This window comes from Girardinichthys multiradiatus, chromosome 19 (genome assembly GCF_021462225.1).
Source record: "Girardinichthys multiradiatus isolate DD_20200921_A chromosome 19, DD_fGirMul_XY1, whole genome shotgun sequence".
NCBI lineage: Eukaryota > Metazoa > Chordata > Actinopteri > Cyprinodontiformes > Goodeidae > Girardinichthys > Girardinichthys multiradiatus.
In genome coordinates, this window is record NC_061811.1 from 38272525 (window position 1) to 38291433 (window position 18909).

At 40.7% G+C, this 18909-nt stretch overlaps 1 protein-coding gene across 1 annotated transcript; it reads right to left on the minus strand.

The window, feature by feature from the left end:
- Positions 1-5940: 5940 nt before the first annotated feature.
- On the minus strand, positions 5941-18674 carry rcor1 (REST corepressor 1). The gene is made up of 13 exons (XM_047345494.1): positions 17900-18674; positions 17760-17819; positions 15761-15841; positions 15588-15640; positions 14474-14635; positions 12416-12534; positions 12255-12330; positions 12132-12182; positions 10397-10543; positions 10237-10314; positions 10076-10133; positions 9734-9984; positions 5941-6601 (listed from the first exon to the last, which is right to left on the minus strand). Exons 1-13 carry the CDS (start codon positions 18087-18089, stop codon positions 6572-6574), a joined length of 1356 nt encoding a protein of 451 aa, XP_047201450.1. The 5' UTR covers positions 18090-18674; the 3' UTR covers positions 5941-6571.
- Positions 18675-18909: the final 235 nt, after the last annotated feature.

Consider the following 18909-nt stretch of genomic DNA (forward strand, 5'->3'; position numbering starts at 1 on the left):
CATACTGAATTTACACATTGTTGATTCATATACATGGGAGAAAAGCAATGTGAGACAGTATATAGTGCGTCACCGCTGATGGCGCTATGGAACACATTGACTGATGCAGACGGTGCATGCCCATTGCTGTCTCTCTTTATATTGCCAATATACATGCTAGATTCCACTTGTACTAGACATATTGACGTTCCACACTCTGTCTAAGATATTTAATGAATGTGAGCGACATGGTTAATCTTTCTAATCAGCCATAAATGTGCAGTGAAAATGGACAGGATGAGGGAAAAAGTACAGTGATAGGGGGCAGTGCTGACCCCCCATAGGCACATACAGCTAACAGCACGTCGCTACATACTTTTCAAGTACGCAGGGCACAGGGGTGTTTTTAACCAACAAGTTCTGTAACCGTACTCTTGTTTAAATTTAGTCTGACACAATGGAAGTTTACTTCTCAATACTGGAAAAAGATTTTTCTAAACTGCATATTCAGTTAAAACAGGTTTTAGAGCGAGAAAGTAAAACTCTGGAGTTGGAAGATCTGGTTCAATTAAGTGGGATTTGGCATTGAATGGGGAGCACAGACTGAACATTTGCGTCCACAACGCAAAGGTGAAGGAGAACTGGGTGATTTTAAGACTTAAATTAATGCAATGTGTTTCCATGGACGTCATATACAAATAAAGATAAGATCACAGACAACATTCAGTTTTAATAAAAAAAAGAGAGATCAGCCAAAATGAAAAAAAGATTTTTAAATACTTAAATTAGACCTTGTACAAAACATTCTTTGGTTTTTCTTGCTGTCATATTGTTTAACAGTATGGAATTGATTAAAGCATAACAAAAAGCTTTTAAAATAATAAAATGTTTCAGTTAAGGTCAAGATTTAAATATAAGCCTCTAGGTAGGTTCATATATTTGTACATCTGAGTCTGTGCCTCACCAGTCATGTACTCCATCGCACGTCACTGGTTAGATAAGTGTTGCCTTATTGGTTAATTTTTTTGTGTTTAGCTTCCAAGTTAAAATGAAGAGTACCCTTGTGTTCTTAGTACATCTAGATTTATTCCTGTTAGATCTCTGTTAGATTTTTTCCCCTGGGTTTCTTTTTATCTCTGTTCAGCTCCTTTCAGGTTAATTTGTCTTGTCATGATCCAGTACCTGTATGGTACCTGTTCTTTCACCTCAGTTGTATTTAAGTTCCTGTTTCCTGTCCCTTCGTTGTTAAGTTTTCTGTTGCTGTCTCCCAAGTTTGTTAGTTCATCATTCCTTTTCATGCAAATATCCATCCATCATGGCCCTGCCAATATCCTGTTGCCGCTTTGGTCTTCAATAAACTCAAATTCTGACAGAAGAACCCAACCACAAAAAAAACCAAGCAACAGAGAAAAACATGCGGCGCCAGTCAAAGGATGAGGTGGAGGAGGGATTGCCTTTCTGGGGTTTGATGCTGGTGATTCACCAATGGGAAGCTCTAACTGTTCTCCGCCAACTCAAAGCAGACAACCGCCATGGCGTCAGGGATGCTGAAAGAAATGTAATACCCTGCTGGCAGCCTTTGAGTCCAACGCCTCACACTCCTTCAGCAAGGGTCCACATGTTACTGCACCGGCAAGACCACAACCAGCTCCCCAACCCCAACTCAACCCATTTGGTTTTGCAGTCAGTGGCAGAGCTGGATTTCTTATTTGCCATTCCAGAGCCTGCTCCTTGCTGCCTCCAAGCACCGGAGCCTTCTCCTCATTTCATCCAAGCTACAGAGCCTGCGCCAAGTTGCCTTCGAGAAGCAGTGCTTCAGTTCCCAAGGTCTATGACAAGAGTGTCTAAGTAGACCCGCCTTGTGGTCCTGTCCCTGAGTTCTACATTGAGGGTGTCCAGGAAGACCCACCTCGTGTTCCTGCTCCAAAGCTTCCTTGTGTTCCTGATGTCCTTCGTAGGTTCCTTACTTGAGAGCCCCTTCATGGGTTCCTGACTTCAGAGCTCCTTTGTGGGTCCCAGTATCACTCTATATTGAGATGGAGTTGCCACTAAATATATCCTGTATTAATTAGTACCGTGTACCTTTGAGTAAAGTTGTTGTTGATGTATTTGCGTTTTTTGTTTGTCCTGTGGTTTTTTTTCTTCTTTCCCTCTCTCTTTCTGTAGGTGCAGAAGCAGACTTCTAGTGTGTTATCTTGTATTCTCTTTGCCCTTCTTTGTCTCCTCTATTCTGCTGTCCCTTTTACCTTTTTGCCACCTATCTCATTTTCTTTCTTCTTTTTCCCTTTCATTTCCATCTCTGTGTCCATTGCATTTATAATAATCCCAAAACAATTTCTAATAAATGAGAGAGAATAAAGCAGGGTAGAGCAGTGTCCGAGCTGTGTCCCACCCTGTTGGCGGTTAGACGCCTCGGAGTCCCTCCGACTTCTTGGTCCACAGAAGCGACCCCGCTGTCTGTAAAACTTTATCCTAAGGGAACGACTCTCAATCAAAACGAAACTTTCACCACTTTTCATCTAAATAAGGTAGAGGAATAGTTACAGAGATCAGCGCAGAGACTCCCTTCCTGGATCGTCTCAGAGATCAAAGTGACAAAGCAGCCTTGAAAGAAGGTCACATGTAGTTTTATATCTGGTACTCCCATGCAAGGGATGTACACTCCCTCAGTGTTTATCAGTAGACTATGTATCACCATTGTGGTGTCTATCTGATATGGTGTGTAATAGCAGGTGTCCAATCCTTAAGCTAAGTGTTGTTTCAGCATCCTAATCAACCCGGTTAAAGAATGTTCCACTATCAAACCCAATGTACTAAACATTGTCAAACCGTAGGCCATTTGTCCTTGTATGTATGTCAATGAGGATTCTTATCCATATCCTAACAAAAGTTAAAACATCTGAATTTATACTTTATCATTATGGTGTGAGTGCGAACAACAGACAGAGAGACAGCGAAGCATTCTAACAGAAACAATACAAAATGTACATAACTATAAACTAAGAACCTAATCTACAAGGAATTAACTAAAATGGTAGCAACCAGAACAGAACAGGGAAGAACCAGAGTGAAATAAAGAAACTAAAACTCAAACACCTAACACCTAAGGATCATGAAAAGTATTTGTTGCATGTGGCCGCAGATCTCGTACCTTCTCGGCCACAAGAGGACAAAGGAGCCATTGTTTGTGAATCTATCAGGGCAAGTTGGAAGTCTGCATTGTGGACTGTGTTAATCTGCATTTGACAAATAAACCACACCAATGCGATATCAGTGCTGTTTGTTTTGTGAGCAGTTTGTTATGTGTGTTACTGTTCCAAATTTCACAGCTTTATCAAGTTGATTAACAACTTTTGTGAGGGAAAACAAAGGTATTGCGTGTGGAAGCAAAATAAAAAAATCCCCCCATGTCCCTTCGCGGACTCCGTATACATTTGACTACCATTGATATACATAATAATGTGCGCCTAAGCGCTGGAGGTACATTATGGCCAATCTGTGTTTAAAACCCCCATTAAATAAATGTTTGTCGTGACTTTAGAACACCATATAGAACAAATACCCCCAGTCTCAAAGCTTTGAGGTCTGTTTTCATTAGCTGAGCAGATAGCCTGCTCACACTTAGAAAAGTTCAACCTTTAGAACCACACACAAAGCAAAACATCATGAAATGAACATTATTTAGATTGTTTGATTCTTAACTAATTTAAAACAGAAACATCATTAATTTTAGTCTGCAGTCCAACTTTTACCTGCCTTTATTATGCCACTGCAATGTACTTTTTTTGTTAATGAAATGTGCAATACAAATACACTGCTCAAAAAAATAAAGGGAACACTTAAACAACACAATATAACTCCAAGTAAATCAAACTTCTATAAAATCAAACTGTCCACTTAGGAAGCAACACTGATTGACAATCAGTTTAACATGATGTTGTTCAAATGGAATAGACAACAGGGGGAAATCTTTGGCCATTAGCAAGACACTCAGTAAAGGAGTGGTTCTGCAGGTGGGGACCACAGACCACTTCTCAGTACCTATGCTTTCTGGCTGATGTTTTGGTCACTTTTGAATGTTGGTGGTGCTTTCACCCTCGTGGTAGCATGAGACGGACTCTACAACCCACACAAGTGGCTCAGGTAGTGCAGCTCATCCAGGATGGCACATCAATGCGAGCTGTGGCAAGAAGGTCTGCTGTGTCTGTCGCGTAGTGTCTAGGGCCTGGAGGCGCTACCAGGAGACAGGCCAGTACACCAGGAGACGTGGAGGAGGCCATAGGAGGGCAACAACCCAGCAGCAGGACCGCTACCTCCGCCTTTGTGCAAGGAGGAACAGGAGGAGCACTGCCAGAGCCCTGCAAAATGACCTCCAGCAGGCCACAAATGTGCATGTGTCTGCACAAACGGTCAGAAACCGACTCCATGAGGATGGTATGAGGGCCCAACGTCCACAAATGAGGGTTGTGTTCACAGCCCAATACCGTGCAGGACGCTTGGCATTTGCCAGAGAACACCAGGATTGGCAAATTCGCCACAGGCGCCCTGTGGTCTTGACAGATGAAAGCAGGTTCACACTGAGCACATGTGACAAACGTGACAGAGTCTGGAGACACCAAGGAGAGCGATCTGCTGCCTGCAACATTCTTCAGCATGACCGGTTTGGCAGTGGGTCAGTAATGGTGTGGGGTGGCATTTCTTTGGAGGGCCGCATGGCCTTCCATGTGCTCGCCAGAGGTAGCCTGATTGCCATTAGGTACCAAGATGAGATCCTCAGACCCCTTGTGAGACCATATGCTGGTGCGGTTGGCCCTGTGTTCCTCCTAATGCAGGACAATGCTAGACCTCATGTGGCTGGAGTGTGTCAGCAGTTCCTGCAAGATGAAGACATTGAAGCTATGGACTGGCCCGCCCGTTCCCCAGACCTGGATCTGATTGAGCACATCTGGGACATCATGTCTCGCTCCATCCACCAACGTCACGTTGCACCACAGACTGTCCAGGAGTTGACGGATGCTTTAGTCCAGGTCTTGGAGGAGATCCTTCAGTAGACCACCGTCTCATCAGGAGCATGCCCAGGCGTTGTAGGGAGGTCATACAGGCACGTGGAGGCCACACACAATACTGAGCCTCATTTTGACTTGTTTTAAGGACATTACATCAAAGTTGGATCAGCCTGTAGTGTGTTTTTCCACTTTAATTTTGTGTGTTACTCCAAATCCAGGCCTCCATTGGTTAATAAATTTGATTTCCATTGATGATGTTTGTGTGATTTTGTTGTCAGCACATTCAACTTTGTACAGAACAAATATTCAATGAGAATATTTTATTCATTCAGATCTAGGATGTGTTATTTGAGTGTTCCCTTTATTTTTTTGAGCAGTGTAGATTTCCCTTGCACTGCCTAAGTTTTAGGAGGAATTTTCCAGAAAAGTGAAATTATTTGTTTGGGTGTCGGTTCTTATGGGTTAGAAAGGCAACCTGTTACTTCATAGTTGATGAAACTGGACTGTATCATTCTGACTGCACTGAAAATAATTGGATTTACTGGATTATAAATGATAGGGTCTGAGCTTTGTTTGCCTTGAGATGAGTCTTGTTCTAAGCTGGAACAATACAAAAATTAATTAATTTAGACAAGGTAATCATGAGACATAAACATAAGTTCCATCTGCCTCAGCCACCTATTGTTTATATACCCTGATGGTAAAAAAAGCACACCACCTTCAAGGACTCTTCCAATAATTTTAATCCTAATTAAAGTTTGAAAGACTAATGAAGTTGTATGTATCAGTACATTATAAATGTGAAAACAAATTTTAAACTTTTAGAACTTCAAAAATTGTGCCAGTGTGAAAATGTTCAGTGACTGAGTTTGTAGTGAGAGGCCTTAGTAAGACTACCATTATTTAGTTTAGACAGAATTAAAAAGCAGTCATAAAAATAGACAAAATACCTAGGTGAAATCAGAAAGAAAATATTTATTTATGAATTAATGATGATGCTACTTCATACAAACAAACACAAAGTAAAGATAAATATCACACACATTCATTGAGAATCACATTTTCCTGAGAATGGTGCAACAAAATAAATTTAGTTCTTAACCACTTAGTCTGGAAACGGCCATGAAGACATTAAATATGTAACTACGGAAACTAAACATTTAACCCAAAAGAAAAAAAGGTTGAAATAGAAGTTACACAATTTTCTTAATAAACTTTGGTTTTATTGTATTTTTTTCTAAAAAGGCTGTAAAATCTTTAAAAAAAAAACAATGAGATAATTAGGACAATACATGCTCCCTGTAACCCCACCTTCATCCAACTTCTATTCTGCACCTCAGATCCCAAAACACAAACATACAAAGAATTCAGAAAGTAAATTCAACAGTTATGTGACATAAAAGTGTCTTTAATTTATGGATCAGACATGGATTTGTCCATTGTGTATGTCCTGAAGTCACCCCTATCCACTAACAGGAGTAAAACTGAAAAAAGAGGGACAAAATAATAAACAGAGACTACTAGAGAAGGAAATCCTCCAGAAGGCTGGGGCCAAGGGTCAGGCTGGTATCTCAGGAGGCCAGAGGTTACTCCGAATCCATCGGAAGAGACAAGTCCTGCAAAATAAGAACTGTTCATCAACGACAGGTTCAGAATTTTCTATTACAAAACCGGATCAGAGTCTCAATGAACTCACTTTGAGTTCAACTCTTAAAAAGAGTTCAGTCAGTGAGCTGGCAGGTTCTGACAGAAAAAAAGACTGTAGTGGTGCATATTGGGGAAAGACAACCAAAGAAAGAACCAAATGTTCTGTGAGTCTGTGCAGTGATAAAAAAAAAGTAAAAAAAAAAAAAAAACAGCAGAATTCATAGCTCTATCAATTACAACAAGCCATTCAAGTCCTGAAGAAGCAAAGTTCCTGACCATCACCCTACCACCACCATGTTTGACAGTGGGTATACTGGTATTTTTGTGAAATGCTGTGTTAATTTTAAACCTAATGTAACAGAACACACACCTTCCAAAAAGTTCCACTTTTGTCCCATCAGTCCCCAGAATTTGTTTTCCCAAATATCTTCGGAATCATCAAGATGTTTTTTTGGTAAATGTGAGACAGGTTTTGTATTCTATTGGGTCAGTAGTGGTTCTGGCTTTGAAACTGTCCCATTGAGACCATGTTTACCCAGTGTCCTTCCTACTATAGAAATAGCGATGTAACAATTTTCCGACTGATGGATATCCACAGTCCAGTCCCACCAGACACCTACATGTGTTCTGAGTAGAGGTGTAACGGGTACATCCATTTCCACCAACAATGTTCGGTACAGGACCTGAACCGGTGAAGAACATTCATGTTGTAAACCTGAACACACATTTTTTTTAGTATCCAACCTTAATAATAAGAACATTAACGCCCATCACTTGATGTCTATTTATTGATAGACTGATATGTCTGTAGAATCTAACAGACAGTGATCTGCTGCAGCAACAGGTCCTGCAGCCTGGCATCATCCATCATGCAGCACAATGGAAGTTACGGTCATATCACACTTGCTCAGTGAGACACATTCAAGTCCTGTACGGTTTCTGAAATCAGAGTGAGTACAGAGCTTAAGATATAGACGTTTTTCTATGCTTCATATGCCAAAACCACTTGGGCCACATTAAAAGGCTGTCCAAAAAGGTTTTGCAAGAGCTGAAAGTAGGGTTGCTTGACCTTTGGATGACCTGATATTTTATTTAAGATTTAAGATTCTTAATATGACAGTGGCACAAACTGGCAACTTCCATAGAGCTGAAGCAACAAGTTCCTCCAGAGCAGATGTATATGTTCAGCTGTTTCTTTTACTTGCTTACTTTTTATTTGTGTAAAACGCCTAAAACCATCTTTAACAACGGCACTCCTATAAATTACAAAACAATCTATCAACATATAACACAGTAGCTGTTAGAGAAGAGGGCAGCAGTGACTGGATATTGGGGAGAGTTTGTAGCCCCTTTAGCCTCTGAGTGTTTTCTAAAAGAACTAATGAGGGTGAGGGGGACTATGAGGTCAGCCCGCCTCTGTTTCATCCCAGACTTGGCATAGTAACTGGGCTGCATCAGCAAGCCTGATTCAAGGGCGAAGGGAGGGATGTAGTTTGGTTTGTGCGACCAGAGAGCCGCACAATTTAAACATTTTAAACAAGACTAATTTCCAACAAGAACAGCCAAGGGGTGAGATAGGCCTATAGAATATAAATTTTAAGTATTTGCTTGGCCAACAACAGGATACACTGAGTTTATCAAACATTACTATTTTGAAAACAATTGAATGGAAAGACTTCCAGCACAGATTTTATACGTGACTTTTTAACAGCTAGAGGAGCTCTGACGCGACTCATCTTTGCTGGTTTATGATGGAAATGTTTTGTGAAAGAGGTTTGTGATACACAGAGATGAAATGTGACGACTTAGTCTGGTGAAGAGAAGGAGGCAGTTTGAGCTGAACTCCAGCAGGAGAACAGTAAGTGTCATTAAGGCAGACTGTTCTGATAAAAACCAAAGTTGGGCAGAGTCCATGATGCTGGGAGGCTGATTCCTAACAATCACCACAAAGATGATGTGTTGGTTCTGTAAATGTACTGTGATGGTTTGAAGTTTTTATCCATTTAGCTGTTGCTTTGAGTGCTTTGTTCTATGATGTTGTTTAAATAAAACATTTGTTTGTTGTCTTTAATCTAAAATAATAAAAAATAAAGTGATAATGATCTATTAGAAAGCCTCAAATCACCCTAAATTACATGACTGTGTTGACAAACTATTTTCCCCTATATGTAGTCAGCATGGGCCACCAGTATCAAATGAAGGTTTAAAGCTGCTAAAATTTCCCATTATGCCATTCTGATGGTATAAAGTCCTAAAGTCCTGGAATTATACACCACTCACAAAAGTTATTATTCTATATTTTTGGTTATGTTTATGTATCAAAATAAAGTTCCCTGCAATATTCAATATGCTATTTTAACAGGAGCAGTAGGAATAACTGGGCTTTTCAGATTGAAATAAAAGCAATCAGATCATCTTATGTGTTTTTGTGTAAATATTAGAACAACATGTAATTTTGGTGAAATTCACAATGATCATAAAACTTGTTCTAAATACCTAAAATAATTAAAAAGTGTTGGTGTGTTTCTGTTTCAGGTTCATAGCAGAACAGAAACTCCAGACAATCAGTTATTAGTCCAGCTACTTGGAATAAACGGAATTCATTATTTCATGTCACCAACAAGGTTTTATTAAAAAAGTTCCTCCTGGCTGATGTTTGGTGCTCTAGCAGTGAAACATTTTAGTTGTAGGTTCTCAATGATCGGCCACCTTACCATGTCCATGTTTATGCTGCATTAAACAAATAATGTCACCAAATATTTTACAGGTACAGAGAGCCTAAATGCCAGCTACTTAAATAGTTTGCAACCATTTATTGCAGTCAGCCATTCATGCTGTGCCTGTGGTGTGCAGTGATATTGCAATAACAATAAATTTGTGATATATTGCGCAGCCCTAGTGAATGCCATGATACTATGACACCACGGTTATCTGTACTCGAGGTTTCCATACTGTCAGGATCTTATCCTGGGCTTTGCCTAGTCTGTTCTTTTGGACGTGGTCTTCTACATGTATAGAGAACCCTGTGCACTGAGGAGGAGCTGAAAACATGTAGTTGCAGGGATCTGGAATCTGTACTGGGTTTGGAAAGTTTCTCTTACCTCCTTTTTCGGCTTACAAGCAGTCTCATCATCTTCAGCTGCACATGTGTTCATGTTTTCCTCCATCATTTTATCCTCCTCTGCTTTGACATCTCCACCTTCCATTTCATGTTCTGCTTCCCACTCCTGGAGAACCTCGTCCAGGTTAAACCTTCTTCGATAGTTCACAAGAAAGTTCTTCACCTGGACTACTGATTTGTTGCCAATCACATCTGAAATGGCTTGATAGTCCCGTCCATACTTCCTGATAGCTGGATAGCAGGATTCAAGGATTCAGCCATTCATTACTTTCATATCTCCAGTTTCTAATTAGCTGAGATGTGTTAGCTCATTGGGTGTTACCTTGGACAGCAAGAAGCTGCTCTTCTGTGCTCCAACGATTATTGAACTTCTGATTTACCTAAAACAAAAACAGCATCACACTGACCTTACCAGTACCACCAAAAGTTTGTTAAAAAGAACATTCAAAACTCGACCATCAGTACTGTTGTTACTATGGTTACCTCAGGTTGCCTGAACTCCTCGACTCCAGAGGCGAGTTTCTCCTTCAGAGCACTGTTTGTTTGTTTAATGGTCTGAATCTAAATGAAAGAAAAAAAGACGTGTACAGAGACGAGCAGAGCAACCTATTTCTGCTTGGATATTAGCTGAAAGACAGCAGACCTGTCTCTTTATGGACACCAGCTGACTGTCCAGCTGTCTGATGAGTCCCTGAGCAGACGAAGAGGACAGAGAAACAACATCCTGCTGATTCAGAAACATTCCTCTGGGAGGGCGTTTCTTCATTCGCTGGGATGTCTTCCCACCTATCTGATGGCACACAGAGAGACAGTACCTATCAACATCTCACCACGGGCTACTACAGCAGTAAAGGTAACGTAATACACTAGTGAAAAATAATCCTAATACAAATGAACAGGCACAGGCACACCACATGGAGGTATGATTATCTAGCTGTGGCGTTAGCCCCTCTAAAGATCCGCTCACAGATAACAGTCACTACTTTCAATATCAGTTACGTGTTTAGAAAAAGAGGAAGCACAGCAGGTAGATGCAGAGGGATGCTGGTCATTGTGCTTCTTTGCCATTTTGTATGTTTTCAGATTTGGTCATTTCATACCCAACATTTTGGGTAGAAAAAGGAGTCCCAGGAAATTTAATTGTACTTGCTTTGGGAAGGAAGTTAACTGACCTGGTGCTGACCCCCAGCAGAACCAACAGGTTCCATGACCTGTTGGTCATGGAAAATGCTAGATTTGGAAGTCTAAACTCTCTGGGGAACACACACGTAGAATGTTATTAACAATTAGTAACGCTAACAATGCTAATTACTAATACAAAATTTGCAAAGGAACTTTAAAATGCCAACTCCATAAAAATAATTATTTTACTTAATTTAAAACATTAATTAGCCACAGTGACTGCTTTCTCATGCACATGGTGGGACATCACCTCAATCCAATTAGTAAATAGAGTCCAGCTATGTGTACTTTAATCTCAGTCTAGATGCAGCTGTTCTGTTTCCAGCCTCAGAGGTCTGTTAGAGAACAAAGAAGGTCCACCTTCCAACAATGAACCTAAACATACAGCCAGATGTGCAGTGAAATGGTTTAGATCAAAGCATGTTCATGTGTTTAGAATGGCCCAGTCAAAGTCCAGAACTAAAGCCAATTGATAGTTTGTGGCAAGGCTTGAAAACTGATGTTTGCAGACTTTCCATCAAATCTGTAACTGAGTTCTAAGTTAATTTTATTTTTTAAACTGTGATCCACAAAGAGCATAAAAATAAAAACGTGTTGAAAGATAAGAAAACTCATTAAATGATACACACAATTAAAATCAAATACAACAATATTTAAAAAAAATCTTAAGAAAAGTTGAAAGCTGAAGTCAGGATTTTAAAATTAATCCGTTTCTGTTGAATATCATAAAAACCAGGTGAATATTTATCAAAAATGTTGTGTTGTTTCATGGAAGAAATCAGCTGGTAACATCCATTGGCTCTGTTCATAGGGCAACCATGACTGCCTTGGCTTTTAATCACATTACTCGGTCACACTCGTTCTGTAATCCCACTTTCTGCTCCAACGGTGGATCAGAAACATAACAGCAGTGGGGCAACTTCAAACCCCCAGTACAATTAGATGCTTTCAGTCAACTGCTGAAGCATCAGGAACGTATAGATTCTCTTCATGTAGACATAACTGACCTGACACAGAAACTGTAGATTTGGCATCTATTTACTTGTTTATCTTTGAGTCACTTTGACAGAAATGGAGTTGGACCAGACCCTCACTAAGTGAATTTAAACTACGTTTTATTTTCTCCCAGAAAAACTCCGCAAAACAGGAGAAAAATCGGATTTGTTTGGGCTGTTAAAGGCTTGACGTATTCTTACCTTAAGACTAGAAGTTGGTTTCACTTCTGACTTCTCTGATCCAGAACTTGGCTACAAGTAGAGACAGTTAATGAGTAAAACAGCAACCAGTAAAACAGCAGTCAAACATGAACAGCATCTTACCTCCTTCTTGTCTTTATTTAGGTCCATCTCTGACTCGCTGGAAGGATTTTCATTCCTATTCTCCACTTCTTCATCACTGTTGAAACACAGCGAATTATCACCCAAGTTCATCACTGTAAGAGGGAGAGGCGGCTATGTTGCCCGAGCTGACTTTTTCTCACCTGTCACCTTGTTCCCGCTTGTGTTTTCGGGTCTGTCGGTCCATCATACTGGTTTTACTGCGACTCTTCTTCCAGGAGTAGTAAAAACGGACCAGACTGGCCATGGACTTATCAGGTAACTAGAAAAAGAGAGTTTCTCATGGACCAATGTAATACGTTTGAGGTTACAACAGACAAATAAAACCTAAACATAGAAGCAGTGAATGAAACAAGTTGATCCTTTGTTTCAGAACTGGGTCATAATGGATTAATCATAGTCAGTGTATAAAGAGGAGCTATGCTACCTATCAGTGTAGTCTTGTAAATACAATATAAACCTGCTCTGTGAAAAGCTTAAATGGCTGGAACAGTGTCTTTCTTTGGGATACTTTGAGGGGGCCGATGAACTGATTCAATAATTGATAGTAATGTTTGAGCAGTATTTTTGCTTATTCCCACTCCACACTTTCTGATGTTAGATGTTTGAGGGGTTTAATATTTGAGGGGCATCTCAGTTAGATCAAGATCTGGGCTTTGACTGGGCCCAGTTCCATTTCTTAATTTTCAGCCAGTCCTTCATGGATGTACTGGTATGTCGGATCATTGTCGTGTTGAAAGGTCCAGATCTGCTTCAGTTTTCATTTTTTTTAAAGATGATCTCATGTTTTCCTCAAGCTCCCTCTAATACCCAGTAGAATTCATAACAAATTCTATAATGGTGAGTTGGTCAGGACCTGCTGCAGCAAATCTTAATTGAACTTAAATCTTTCAGCATTGTTTTACCAATATTAAATATCCACATATCCATATACAGTATGTTAGAAAAACACAGCAGAGGTAGTGGTTTTGCTAATTTTTTCATATGACTTTTGTGCAACAGAGTATTAGGGCCAGGCGAAGAGACATTTTTTGGGGCCATCCTTAGCAGCACCAACTGCAATTAAGTGTTTGGATTAACTGGTAATGAGTCTTTCACAGCACTACAGAGGAATTTCCTACCGATTCATATTTACAGAATTGTTGTAATTTTAACCCAGAACCATTTTTTTTTTAATGGTCATGCCACGGCATCTCAATTGGATTCAGGTCAGGACTTTGACTAAGCCACTCCAAAGTCTTTGTTTTTCTTAAGCTGTTTCAGCTTTAAGTCACAAACAGATGGCTGGACATTCATCTTCAGAATGTTTTAGGACAGAGCAGAATTCCTGGTTCGATTTACCAAAGCAAGTCTTCCAAGTCCTGAGGCAGCAAAACAAACCCCAACCATTGCACTGTCATCACCATATTTTACTGTCGGTATAAAGTTCCTATACTGACGTGCCACACACTTTCCAAAAAGTAAATTTTTTTTCCCCGTCAGTCCACAGAGAATTCTCCTAAAAGTCTTGAGGATCATCTAGATATCTTCGGGCAAAACTGAGATGAGTCTTTATGTTGCTTTTGCTCAACAGTGTTTTTTGTTTTTGCCCAGTCTTTCTTTTGGCCATCCACTCCTGGGAAGGTTCTCCATTGTTCCTTGTTTTTCTCTGTTTGTGGATAATTGTTCTCACTATTCTTCACTAGACACCCACAGCTTTAGAAATGGCTTTATAACCTTTTCCAGACTGTTATCAATTAGTTTATTTTTTTTATTCGTTCCACAATTTCCGTGAATCACAGCATGATGTCTGGCTTTTGAGGATCCTTTTGGTCTACTTCCCTTTGTCAGGCAGGTCCTATTTAACTGTTTTCTTGATTGAAACAGGTGCATCGGTTTTCAGGCCTGGCTGTGGCTTGAACTTTAATCAATATCAAACACTTTATACTATTGATTTTTTGACAAACTAGAAAACCCCCAAAAGGTTTATGACTGACCTCTATGACTATGAGGAATTCACATTTACTGATCATCAGTTAGTCCAATGCATACTGTTTTTTTTACCTGCTAATTCAGTGTTCATCTGAGAATATATATATTCATTTTTAAAAGGAGGATATGGACTGGTTCATTTTTTAAATCAATATAAAATGGCACCCTAAAAAAACAATGTTTTTTTTCTGTTTTTACAATGAGTTGAATTCAAGAGGTTGTACTAGTACCATCTGCTGGATGCGGTGAAAGCTCTTCCCATGGAAGCTAAAGGCCTGCTCAAACAAGACTTTGTCCTCCACTGTCCACTCATCAGGAAATGGAGTGAAGTTTGGCAAGTCAGCCAGAGACTTTTCAACATTGTGTTTGTGCCAGAAGAGCATCCCTAGAGCCTGGAACAGGTAAAGAGGGAGGGGAGATTGGATCAGACAGGTCAGAATGCTCAAGAAAAGATGATATCTGCATATCAAGTGTCAAAATATTATGAAAGAAGTGTTGGTCATTTCACCGCTTCATCATTTTTTACCTTATAGTTTTGGCCGATTTGTACCTAATGTAATGCCGCAAAGAGACGTTTTATGCCGACTGTGCCCCAGTTTTGTACCCACCAGGGGGACATTTTATACCCACTTTAACAACCAACAGTTCAAAGTAATTTTCTACTTTAGGGAACATGGCTATGTGACTTCAATAAATAATAATTGAGATGTCTGAGTGTCATTCAAATACTGTACTTGACCATTAATTCTTCAATCTATGTACCACCCATCTAATTTGTTTGACAGTTGTTTGTCTGCAAGGAAACCTGAAGGCCAACCAGAAAAAGCCTGACATTAACCAACAAAATAAGACAAATATCATTTCCTATAATGTAGGAATTAACCACACTTTAAGCAAGACCTACATTCTTCTCCGATCACCTTTTTCTGCAACAAGGTTATCAATCCTATAAAATTGCATAATTACTCTGTAGCCATAGCTCAAGCTAGGTTAGTATGGAAACTATAGAACAGTGAGGAATCGGGTGGAGGCCGGAATCAGCCAATTTTCCACCTTGGTCAGCTCTGACTGGATAGAAGATGGTAGTGGAATCTTTTACAGAGCAGTGAATGCACCATACCCAACTTTTACCAGGTCTTAGGCTAAGTGGTGAATGCAAACCAACCAGAAGATTCTGATCCATGCATGTATACAGACACAGACTCTCTGTGACAGGTAATTCAGAGGAAGTGAAGGAATTACCACCAGCTGCTTACAGATAACATTTAATGACTAAGCTCTAAAACTCCACCTGGTCAGACCAAGGAGTTGATGCTACTAGAGAAAACTGGTATAAATATTTACCTGTTCCATGTTGTAGCCATGTTTCTCCTTGGCGATGGCAATGTACTCGTCCACTGCAACATAACACAACATCAGTCTCTACAGCATAAAACTAAAGCTTCTCACGGGGCACTAAAATTAGCTGTGCTGTCTTTTGGAGTTAACACTATAAGAAGCAATTTGCTGTCTCTTACACTGAGTCTGGTTCAGGCAGCTGCTGGGGATCCAAACCAACATCCCCAAGTTGTCTCTTAGATGAGCTGCCTTGGCAACATCTGGAAACACAGGTATATGATGGCAGTGATATCAGTTTTTATACACAGAGATATCTAGTATCCATAACAACCAAGACCTCCACTGTGGATGATGTGTAGGTTCCCATAACAACAATTCTCTGTGAAAGAAAAATATGTGTGTAACTTATAAATCTTGTACTGATCCATTTGTGACCCTTTCAAATGAACCTGTGGTGCCACAATTTATGAATGGTACAAATCTGGCTTGCTAGCACAGCCAGTTAATGCATATGGACACTTTTCTTGGGCTCAGTATTGGAGTTGTCCCCCATAAGTGACATAGCTCTTTGTAGAGGGAAGAATCTGATTATTTTCTGTCCTTGTGCACCAAACAGCAGCTCAGATTACCAAGACTTATTTAAGTCTCTTGATTGTATTCTGGATTCAATGCCCATGTAGACAATGATTGTGATTCCTGTAGGGATGTGACTGAAAGGAAAAAGATTCCATATCTGAATCAGAGGGTTTTTAGTTGTTGGACGTCTGTCAACAGATCACCACCTGGTAGTGAGCTAGATTTGGTGCTGGAGGAGACTGCCACATGTAGAAAACCTAAACGAGATGTGGGTGAACTGGTAAGGTCTGGTGCGGAATATGTTTGGGAGATCTTCTCGCTCATCCAGGAGAATTCCTCTCATGTTCCAGGTGAGGCTGGGGACATGAAATCTGAAGGGCCATGTTCAGGACATCCATTGCAGATGTATCTTCCAGGAGCTGCGACATACAGATTATTGGTGCAGGTCAGTGGCAACCACGGCATTCCTTGGGTGATACCAGTAGTGACTGAACCAATAAGAAGAAGCAGGCCTTTAGGGCTTGGGCCAGGAATACAAGGAAGTCAGAAGGGCTTTGGAGAAGGACTTTCGGTTGGCCTCATGGATGTTCTGGAAAAGTGTTTCATGGCTCTGCAAAAAAAAACAGGGACCATCCCTGGTCCAAGCCTGTGTACAGTTGGGGGACTGGGGGTAGTCGGTTGCTGATCCTGGACTAGTGAAGCATTTTGAGGATCTCCTCAATCCGGTCAATATGTCCTCCATGAAGGGGTCAGAGTTTAAGTACTCAAATGGTGAATAAATGGCAGAAGAGACGTAGTTGAAAAGCTTCCCAGGGCAGGACACCAGGGCTGGATCTGATTCACGCCAAGATGTTCAAGACTGTGAGTGTGGGGTTGTTGTGGTTGAGACACCTCTTCAATGTAGCATGGAGAACTGGAACTAGCTTTTCTGGACTTGAAGAAGGCTTTTGACCTTGTCCAGTTTCTGCCTCAAACAAAGGAGTTTAAGTATATAGTTCACAGGTAATGGTGGGATGGAGTAAGAGATGGATAGATGTATTATTATTTTATGTGTTACACACGCAAATTTACAAATAACACATATTACTATTATTAATAACAAATTAGCATTCTGTCTAATAACTCTCATCAGAGGTCACAACAATGTGTGTTCTAAAAAAACAAAAAGTATCCCAAGTTCTATCACTATAATACATCATGTGATGCAATGCACGAGGTTTCCGCCACTCAGATTCAGTTATGCAGTCAATTCATGTATTATATTGTTTGCTATTTTTATATATTTTAATTGTTGTGTATATTATTTATAATGATAAATATATAATATATTTAAACATGGATAATATAAAATAGATCTTAGCTTCCCTAATACATTTCTGTATAGGCCCCCATACAATCTTGGACCGCCCCTGGAAATTGGTTAACTGTCTAAAAACTGGTTAAACCATATTAAACAGCTGCAGACTGATCCAACCGGTTCGGAACCAGAGTACTTTCATCTGGAACCAGTATGACAGCAATAGAGGATGCAGTTTTCTTCACCGATTGTTCGAGGCTACCACGCTGCCTTTGGTCTATAATAAGCCACGTTCCAATTCTTACCCGGGTCAAAGTCGGGAACCACGGCCTGATACTGCGGTCCGACGCGCATCCCTCCTCCACCTGAACGTATAAACACAGCAGAACTTAAGCAGCTGTAAGGAAAAGCCGAACATAGTTGTAGTGTGATCGTGGCTACCAACCATGGTCCTCGTCGCTGCTGGAGCCTGAACTTCCTTCTTCCCAGCAGCTGATGGTGTTGGTCTCATTACCGGACAAGTTCTTCCTGCCGTTGTTCGCTGCTGCTCCGGGGTAGCCGCTGCCACTGCTGGCCGGGGCTCGGCCCCTCTTCTTCACCGGAGCCTCTGAATTCCTCTCCAGCATCGTCGGCATCAGGAGGACGGAGCCGGTTCAGGCTAACACTTAGCCTGTTAGCTTTCCTGCCTGAACCAAAGCAGCCGAGTGGGCTGTCTGAAAGTCGGAGGAGTTCGAAAAGTTCGGGAACCAATGACGGAGGCCACGAAAGATCACAATAAACCAGACTGACAGGAAGTGAGCGGCCCAGACGCAACCAGCAACTACCGAAACCCAGTTCCAGAAAGTGATCCAAGAGAGCGGAGCATGTGAGGCTGATCGATCTGAGGAGGATCTCAGAGTGGGAACTCTGCTGCCATCACAGGTCATCCTCAACAGTGCCGGTCCTCCAGCACACTCACAGCACATCACTTTGTTCAGAAATTAATAAAAATACTCATATTAACACACCTGGAAGTGACATGAATAATATAATCGCAACATTTAATCAGAGGCACAGTTAGGCCATTAAATCACCAGATTCTTTGCTTTTTCATTTTTCAACACTATGTAGACAGAAAAGAGGGCAAAACTCGAACTCGGGATAGCCGCATCGAGGGCTATAGCCTCTACACATGGTCGCGTGCTTAACCCTACCTCAGGGCCCACTGTCCTGCATGTTTTAGATGTGTCTCTGCTCTAGCACACCTGATACAGATGATTGCATGATCTCCTCAGCATGCCATCAAGTGCTGCAGAAGCCTGACCAATTCATTCAAGTTAGGTGTGCATCAGCAAGGATACACCTAAAACATGAATTACAGTGGGTCCTGAGGAACAGGATTAAGAAACCTTGATTTAGACAATAAAAAGCTTCAATGCATTTTATTGGGATTTTATGAAAGACCAACACAAAGTG

Excerpts from the sequence above, each read along its gene's own strand:
- rcor1 (XM_047345494.1), bottom strand. The coding sequence starts at position 18,089 with ATGCCGACGATGCTGGAGAGGAATTCAGAGGCTCCGGTGAAGAAGAGG. Across the intron at positions 10,315-10,396 it reads TGGTGTCCATAAAGAGACAG|ATTCAGACCATTAAACAAAC; the intron begins GTCTGCTGTCTT and ends TCTTTCATTTAG. Across the intron at positions 6,602-9,733 it reads CTTGTAAGCCGAAAAAGGAG|GACTTGTCTCTTCCGATGGA; the intron begins GTAAGAGAAACT and ends CTTATTTTGCAG.